Below are 9,400 nucleotides of genomic sequence, written 5' to 3' on the forward strand. Positions count from 1 at the left end.
TAAATAATTTCCTGATTAATCTAGTTCGAGGGGTCTACCTTTTAAATATTTTTCGTGGGGGATTTTGAGTCTGAAAGTTATTAAAAAAATTAGATAGAGATTTTATGATTTTATATATTTTTTATTATGTTCTGATTATAAGGTGGATTTTGAGATTTTGTAATTGATTCTCGTCCAGATTACAAGTATTTCAAGTTGATTTGAACTGTCTAAAATCATTTTTGTATGTCGGACTGCTCGATCTAATTACATTTGAAAATCTCATTCAAATGGGTGATTTACTAGAAGTTAAAGTTTATAAAAACTAGCTATGGACTAAAATGCAGTTAAATAACGCGAAAAATTAGAAAAGTCCATAATAAAAAGTCGGCAATAAAGCTAAATCCTAACAATTTTAAAGATAACGCAAAACTTACAAAATATTCGGACCAATAGGCCTTCGAGGATAAAATTAAAACGCAAAATTCGGACCAAATAGATCTTTGAGTAAACAACAAATTAATTATCAAGAATTTCCAGCGGTAGATCGGTTTCGCCCTATTTATAAATTCTGGTTATTTATAATTCCATTTTAATTTATTTTTGACTCGAAGATCTATTTGGTCCGAGTGCCATTCTTCCTGAAGACCTATTGGTTTGAGTATTTATCTTCACTTTAAATTTTAAGGGTTTAGCTTTTTAACCCCTTTTAATTTTGTACTTTTCTACTTTTTCGCGTAATTTAACGGTTTACTACTATACCTACAATTATTTGAGTTCGCTTCACTTCGGTTACATAATAGTGTATAATTAAATTCAATTCTATAATAATGATTGTAGAACACCTTCGCCGGAAGCATTGTCGCCTTTTTTCCTGGATTCGAATGGTTCTGCGCGTCCTACTTCCCCCGGAACTGGCCGGCCCAAGTCGCTCTCGCCGCTCCTCTCCCCCGCCTACTCCAACCAGTCATCCAGCGAGTCCACGACCGGGCCACCAGTTTCCAATTACGGAGGATCGCTAAGTCCTTTTGGTAAGCTATTCTCATTTTCCTTATTGATTACGAAGAGCGCTCGAATCCCTCAATACAGTCAGTAACAGGAGGTATTAAGGAAGTTTCCCATTTAATATTCCAAACGAAATTGAAGTTTAATTAAGATTTTTTTTCTCGAGAAATAACAATAATAATACCAAGAATCTCTTTTTTTCTACTTTGAGTGAATTTTAAGAATATTTTTGGCGTCTCTCCAAATCCCTCTCACTCTCGAAAAAATCCAATTAGGCCGATATCTCAATGTTATTATTTTTATTTCATTATAATTATTACTTTTATTAAAACTTTTTCCATTAAAATTATTTTAATTAATTACTATTAATAATTATTATTAATAATTATTTGCGTTCTAATAATTAATTTCGATCTAATAATTATTTTCGATCTAATAATTATTTTCATTCTAATAATTATTTTAATTCTAATAATTATTTTCATTCCAATAATTATGTTAATTCTAATAATTATTTTCATTCTAATAATTATTTTCATTACAATTATTTTTCATTACAATTATTTTTTCATTACAATTATTTTTTCATTAAAATTTTTTTCATTATAATTATTTTTTCATTTTAATTATTTTTTATTATAATTATTTTTATCATTTTAATTATTTTTTTCATTATAATTATTTTTTCATAATAATTATTTTTTTCATTTTAATTATTTTTCATTTTAATTATTTTTTTCATTATAATTATTTTTTCATAATAATTATTTTTTTCATTTTAATTATTTTTTCATTATAATTATTATTTTCATTATAATTATTTTTTCATTAAAATGAAGTAAATAAATGTAGGCTAATTGATTTAATTATTTGTAAATATTAATAATTGTAAAATAATTAAATTTATAATTATTGGCTTATATCCGAGGGGCAGGTCACTCTTTTAGAAGGTGTCTTTATAATAATTATTATTCGTGATTGAAGGATTTTTCATCTTTATACAGAGTTGATTTGATTCAGATTTAATAATGATTAAATCATACAAGTGGGTCCTAATAATCAAGGGATCTGCTACTTGCTAATGCGTTAAGAACCGCTTTAGGCTTAAGTCATCGATCGACTGTTCATTCGCGACCGAAACGACTCTAGATGGCGCTGGGGAACCACGCTCTTCCGAGGCGAGGTAGCGTCTAAGATGTAGCTTTACTATGGTCATATTCGACATGGTGGCATGTCCCATACGCACACACCAACGGCTCCCAATATTCATTGGCTAAAATTCCTCTCGCGACTGAAAGAAACTTTCGAGTTTAAGAATAATACGACACGATATAACCTCAGTTTCAGTAACCATACTGAACCTTAACCTCACCTTTTACCGAACTGTAATAAAGATCGAATTTTAGATTTTTTAATTTAAATTTTAAAACCTTTTAAGTAAATTTTAAACATTTACCAACTATTACATTTGGAACATTTTTTAAAATACATATTTACAATCTAAAAAAATAATCCGGCATGGCATGGTCCCCATGTCATTTTACTCGATATATATCTACCATGGAAGTGTATAACATATTTATTATTTATGACTTCTATCTATTGTTTCACGATATTCTACTTACATCTACCCTGGACGTTTTCAACATATTTGAGATTTCTATCTATTGTTCCAAAAGATTGTATAACACATAAGTATGTCTCTCTCTACATGAATATAAATAGATGAATCATTAGACTCATGATTATGAATAAATGAGAACGTATATCTCTCTAACCAACGTTTGGTGATAAAAAGTTGCTGAAACTGTCCATTTTATAGTTTTCCAGTAAGCAAAAAATAATCGTTTAAGCAAGTGGCGGCTCTATCATTGTAACCTGTATTATGAAAAGGCCTCTGTTATTAGAGATGGCCATGAACCTATCCGATTTCTCGAAAAACGCGACTTTACAGGAGAGCGTGGTGCCATCTATTTAAAGGAAGCTAAAATTTAAAATAGCCAAATGATAACTTCGTCAGAGAACCATGGTAGAGTATTATAGTTATTATAGTTATACTCTATTTAATGGGTGGGCTTTAACATAAATTACATATCCCATGTAAAAATATTTTTTATAATTGCTGTAACCTATGTTATTTACCAATTTACAACGGTCCAATGAACGCGAGGGGTACATGTAACTATAAGTACCACCTTTTGATTTCGACGCTAGTGACATCTATTGAAAAATGAGCTACTTCACGTCATGCCGCCACTTGCTGTAATTAATAGGGTCGTTAAAGTGATATTCATTCAGGGCTTTTAAAAATTAAAGCATGACACTAATAAGGTATTCGGTAAAGAGAAATATGGAATTCTAGGTGCAAATGATAAAAAAACAATTAGAAAACTCAGACGGTAAAATATGTTGTAAATTTATCTGGCGGCCGGGGCTAGTGGCTTCGTCGCGTAATACCATGTGTCGGATAGGGGGGCAGATAATGTGACGGGAAAAGTGATGACGACCACCAATCTACCAACAGGTGTCCAGTCCCTGTCCTTAAGTATCCTGTTGGCGTGACCTTGACACCTTACTCACCTCTGATTAATCTGTTGAACGAGAGGACTAAATGAAACACTAAAAAAATTATAAAACGAAGACTTTGTGCTAGCTAGGAGCAACAAACATAAGGAGAAAGCAGCTAGCCAGTAAAAACGTTAACGGAGGGTTGTGTACCAATTTCATTGGATGAGCATTTACGCTGAACGATTTACGGGCGGGGGAAGACTATTTCGGAATTTTCCCCTTCCGACGGCAGTGGGCGACAATGCGTCTAAACAAGGAAAAATGTACACAACAAAACGCATGACTTTTGACGGGTTGCGTTCTCCTTGTGTGGGGCGCTGTGTTTGTTTGCTCCTAGGTGCCACGATAATACCTTGGTGGCTAAGTTACAATGCTTAAGAGGGTGGTACCAAGCCATACAGCTCCCTACACTAACTATTACCGTTAACCTCATCGTTATAGGTGGTCCAAAACTAACTTGGCCCTAGATAACATGATAGAAATGGGAACCAAAATCTAAGGTGAGGCCAACTCCAATAGAATAAGCGTATCCAATGGGGGATTAGTACCTATCCCTTTACCACTCCGTTTGGTGCCCATGTTGAAAACCTAAACCTCATGTTCATCAAAGTTAATAGTAACCTCGTACCCTAGATACGAATTAACTGCCTCACGCATTGTCAATACCGTTAACCCACTTCTTGTCGTAACTTCAAAAATATTAGCTCCATTGTAAACATGGTAACCAACTATATAGAAAAGACTACGGCCAGCTTTGATGACGTGCTGTTCGCGCAACAGCGCTTAGTCAAAGTTGGCCGTGATAGGACAATACATTGACCGATAGAGGCCGATTTTTCTGTGGTCACGTGCTGTAAGTCGGTAACCGCTTCGTTACCAAACCGTCAATCAGAAAATTCTCAAAATTCGAATCCAGGGTACCGAGTACTATATTATTTTTGGTTTCATTATTTTAAACAATTTAGGTGCATTACAGCCAGATCTCTACAAGAAGCAAGAGTTGTTGTACCTACAGTCAAATGTTTCTAAGAGCAACGACCTTAAAGGAGGACGACTTCATTTTCGGCTCAAATATGATTTTAACCGATCTGACCTCGTCGTGCATGTCATTGAAGGTAATTTTTTATATTTCACAGTGTTTAATCGCATTAGGGCTCGGCGTCCGGATAGAAAATTATCCGTTCATTTCTTTTATATCTATATCCGAAAATTATAAGAATAAAAACGTATTTGTTGCATATTAAATCGTATAATAATCGTGAATATTATCCATAAATAAACAGTTAATCGAATATTTTATGATTAATGGAAATTTTTGTGGTTTATTTATCCGTTTCCCCTAGCTCTAAATTGAATTGAATTTTAATAGAAATAACAAAACGTACTTCAGGGTTTCCTATATTTCCAATTTAAAATATCATCAATTGGATTGTCAAGATTGTTATTTTTTATTAAAAGGGTATGCATATTTTCTAGACAAAACTTTTTATTCTCGAGTTTATCATTTGTAAGTCGATATCCTTTAATAAGACAACCCTGCTCTACTTAATACTAAAGATTTGTTTTAAATAATTAAGTAACTGATTAAAATAAAGGCTTTAAATAAGGATGTAATATTGTATTTTAGCGGTTGAACTGAACAGAGCGGGTGAAGCGGAAAACGACCTAAACGACCCGTACGTCAAAGTGACGTTACTTCCAGAAGTGGACGCGAAACAGAGACAAACGGAAATCAGAAGGAACTCTATTAACCCTCTCTACGACGAAGTGTTCAAATTCCCCATCTGTTTCGAAGAACTATCAGAAAGAAATCTCCTCTTCCAAATTTACGAATACGACAGATTTTCCAGAAATGACGTTATTGGTGAAGTGAGAGTGAATTTATCCGAAATTGACGTTTCGAGTGACTTGGAAATATGGAGTGAAATAACCAAACTTGACAAGGTACAAAGAAAAACTCTCAAAGCTTTGCCGTTATCTGTGTCATGTGTACGTTAAAATTGGCCGTAATAAGTGTATTCGAAAAAAGGGTTGCGTGAAAAATTAAAGTGGTTTTCATTCATCATTTCTCTATATACAGGGTGGAAGCTTCAGCCGTGGTCCAGCCTCGGTACTTCTCCTAGTACACCAGAGTGCTGCGGGTCGAACACTTCTACAGGCGTTGGTAGGCCAAAAATAGACCAATGGCATAATTAGAAGCGCATCTTTGTCCAATCACCCGAAAAAGCATTTGAAGATGCGCTTCTAATTCTTCCATTGGTATATTTTTATACTAGGAAAAGTACCGACGCTGGACCACGGCTGAGACATCCAATTCTCCCATTGGTCTATTTTTGGCCTACCAGCGCCTGTAGAAGTGTTCCATCCGCAGCACTCTGGTGTACTAGGAGAACTTTCGAGGCTGGACCACGGCTGAGGCTTCCATGCACCTGTACTTACAGATTTTTAAATATTTATCGTTTTAGAAACGGCAAGATCAACCGGAAATTCTGCTGTCCTTAAGTTACTTGCCATCAGCGGGTCGACTGACTGTTGTTGTTTTGAAAGCCTCCAATTTGCCACTAATTCACGAAAAAGATTGTCCAGGTTTGTATGTTGTAATATTGATTTATGCTCATTGGTTGTTAAGCGCGAATAAATCTGACTGTTTGTGTCATTCGCATTTTTCTTTGATCTTTCGGAAGAACCAAAAGTGTGGGTCCAAATGATTAACTAAAATTTTACGCAGGAATAGTATAGTCATACATAAGTCAATATCTGGACGGACTAAATTTAATGATAAATAGATTTTCAAAGCGAATTTTACAGTACTTAATGTTCTCCAAATAATGAGGTTAATATTAACTTTATTCGCCTTTCTTTTTTAATTGGATTTAAAATGCCAGAATCTCTGGATGTGGTTCTTTATTTACGAATATTAAAAACATGTTTAAACATAATAGACGTTGACGGCAATTCCTAATCGAGTTTCTGCAGTTAAAGCTACCCTTGTTCCGTTGAACAGGATATTGGAATTATAGTCTATTTTTTCTTTGTTTATTTAATTTTAACCATAACATTTTTAAATCAATATCGCATATATAAGTAATCGCTTCCTGACAGCAAAAGTCAATCAAGTCGTGATTCAGAATAAGATTTCTGGGGTGTTTTAACATAATACTGACTTATCACTAAATATTATAATATCACTTAAAAATTATTTTAAGATTATTTTTAGAGTATTTCTATTATAAGATTGTGATTGCAATTAGAAATAACTCGAAATATAAATAAGTTTACTTTCTCAAAATGGACTTTGGCTATCTGATTTATGTATTTGTAGAGCACTTTTGACTTTTATATAGCAAAAAGAAATTATTCCTAGATATGACATCTCCGTTTAAAGCAGTTACTACCCCAAAATAGTGAGTGTAGGGAGCTGTTGGCTCACGTGGCATGAAGGGCTTGCCACCACCCTCCTACGTATTGTAACCCGGCCACCTGTTTAAAGGCTTTATAAGTCGCTAGATGACTTGGGCCTAAGGTGGGGCCTTGGGTATTAGCCTAGCTGATTATTATTATTATTAATATTAAATTTCTGCACTTCTCGAGTTTTTGAGGAGTGATAGTGTGTACAGCTTAACTGACAGACTGTTCTTGAATAGAAAATACATATCGAATATCAGTGAGTCAGAAAATCGAGTGACAGGATAATAGTGGTCTTCAAGAAAGTGACGTCTTAATCGGGCAGTTCAAATCTTTTGCATCAACAATTTTAGCCATGGCAATCAATCTTTAAATTAGGTGACTGGGTTAATTTGAGTGGGATGGTGGTGGCCGGCCCTCCCTGTCACGCTCCCTACACTCACTATTACCGTCAATCTCTAGACGTTTTTATGGGATTGGGAAAGCGTTATGGCGGATATAACTTGTAAGCTCTACGCGGGTGTAGTTCCGAGTTTTTATCCAGTGCCCTAAGCACGGATCGAACCGGGCTTCACTTGCTGGGAGGCGAAAGTGCTAACAACTCCACCACCCCACTACTTAAAAATAGTACCTTTTATCTGGTAATTAACAAATGCACTACATAAGTAGAGAGCGCCAAATTGTTAATTTCAACTTGTAAATCAATTAACTACAAAAGAGAAAATCAATGCCACGTTTATTCTCGCTTCGAATTAGTAGCTAGCGCGTGTTCGGCTATTAACACTTTTCCCCCATTAAATGAAACTCCATTTTCTAGACTCTTACGTGAAAGTCGCCTTGAGCACAAACGAATCGAAGAAGGCGAAGAAGAAAAAGACCACAACGAAGAAAGGAACAAAAAACCCAGTTTGGAACGAAGCGTTGAGTTTCGATGTTTCGGAGGAGGATCTCCGTAATGGGCAGCTCTCCGTGTTCATTATGGCCGGCAGCCACGGCAGCTACAACCAACAGGGATCTTCGATTCTGGCCATGAGGAGAGACAAACCCAAGGAAGCTTCGCATTGGAAAGATATGCTGGCGAATCCGAGGAAGTCGATCGCAATGTGGCACCAGCTAGATTAGTCACGCATACTCTTTCTTCTCTAAATCGAAGCGTCACTCTTTTCGGGCTAAACCGCGCAGGCACAACCCCTTTCAACACGCTAAGATCTAGAGCTCGGCGTTTGGATAAGAAATAATCACTTTATTTATTTTTATCCACAAACGAAAATTATCCGGGAAAAAACGATTATTTTACATGTTAAATTGCTATATAGTCGTGGATAATATCCATGGATAAACAGTTAATCGTAATTTTTATGGTTAATCAAAACTTTAGCGGTTAATTTATCTGTTTCGCCGGGCTCTACTAAGATCCCAAAGGAGGCATTATCACGCCCGTTTGAACATATTATACTATGAATTACAGCATTATTCGTTACTTTTAATGAAATTAATCCAAGTGTTGTTTCTGTACGCTCTTATAAAATTGGTTTTTAAATCAGTTATAAATCTTATTCTTTCTAAATTTTCAGAATCAAAACCGTCATTATCTACAAACGTATTTTGTCCGATACTTGTAAAGAATTTTCAAATATACAAGTTTTAGAAAATACTTACATGCCCTTAGAAAACGAAATATCCCAATTTTTTGCTGAAATAGTTTCCTAAATATTTGTTTGTTTTTGTATCAGTCATTTTATGATACAGGTAATTTTAAGATGCCATTTTAAAATTTTTAATAAAACCAATTTGTAAGTGACAGAACATTTTATCGCAAAAAACATTTGCTTAAAAACTATGGTAGCTCTACGCTATGCTTATTCATAATATCGCTCATTTAAAATTCAGTTCACAACTAATTTAAAACCGATAGTATTTTAATCCTATGTGTGTTTTTTATAGCTACTATTTTTAGCTCAATTGTTTTTAGCTTGTAGATTGAAGTGGACGTTTAATCTTTCCTAATCTATAGCTCAATATTTACGTTCCTAATTAGATACGTGTAAAAAATTTGTTCCTATTTAAGTAATGGTAATATTGGTTTTTTTATGCTAGGTCAATTTACTAGTGGGATTAAATTTATCTATATCAGAGTTTGAAGTTTTCGAGACGGCGTAAGCGTATTGTTCAAAAACTTGCTGCAAATTGGTATAACCTTTAAATACTAATTTTAAAACCATAATTAATTTAAAACATTTATTTTCTTTTGTTTTCTATAGTTATGGTTTAATTTTCCCAGTTTACATATATTTTTAACGTATTATTTTGTGTACTTCTTAGCTCTACAAAATTAGTTGAATTAAGAAGGCAAACAGTTATAATACTCAAAGATAAATATAAAACTAATTTGATTTAAATTAATTTGAGGCGAACGCTAATTTTGGTCTTATAAAACGAAACA

At 34.1% G+C, this 9,400-nt stretch overlaps 1 protein-coding gene across 1 annotated transcript in view; it reads left to right on the forward strand.

The window, feature by feature from the left end:
• LOC149958994 (uncharacterized) overlaps positions 1–8,630 on the forward strand; it is a 48,316-nt gene extending 39,686 nt beyond the window's left edge. The window contains exons 6-10 of the mRNA XM_090165114.1: positions 820–1,010; positions 4,518–4,667; positions 5,180–5,496; positions 6,018–6,138; positions 7,775–8,630. Of these exons, the coding sequence (XP_090021240.1) occupies positions 820–1,010; positions 4,518–4,667; positions 5,180–5,496; positions 6,018–6,138; positions 7,775–8,079 (1,084 nt within the window). The 3' untranslated portion in view covers positions 8,080–8,630. The remainder of the gene's footprint in view (positions 1–819; positions 1,011–4,517; positions 4,668–5,179; positions 5,497–6,017; positions 6,139–7,774) is intronic.
• The last annotated feature ends 770 nt before the right edge of the window (positions 8,631–9,400 follow it).

This window comes from Leiobunum rupestre, chromosome 2 (assembly GCF_980474605.1).
Source record: "Leiobunum rupestre chromosome 2, qqLeiRupe1.1.hap1, whole genome shotgun sequence".
NCBI classification, from domain to species: domain Eukaryota; kingdom Metazoa; phylum Arthropoda; class Arachnida; order Opiliones; family Sclerosomatidae; genus Leiobunum; species Leiobunum rupestre.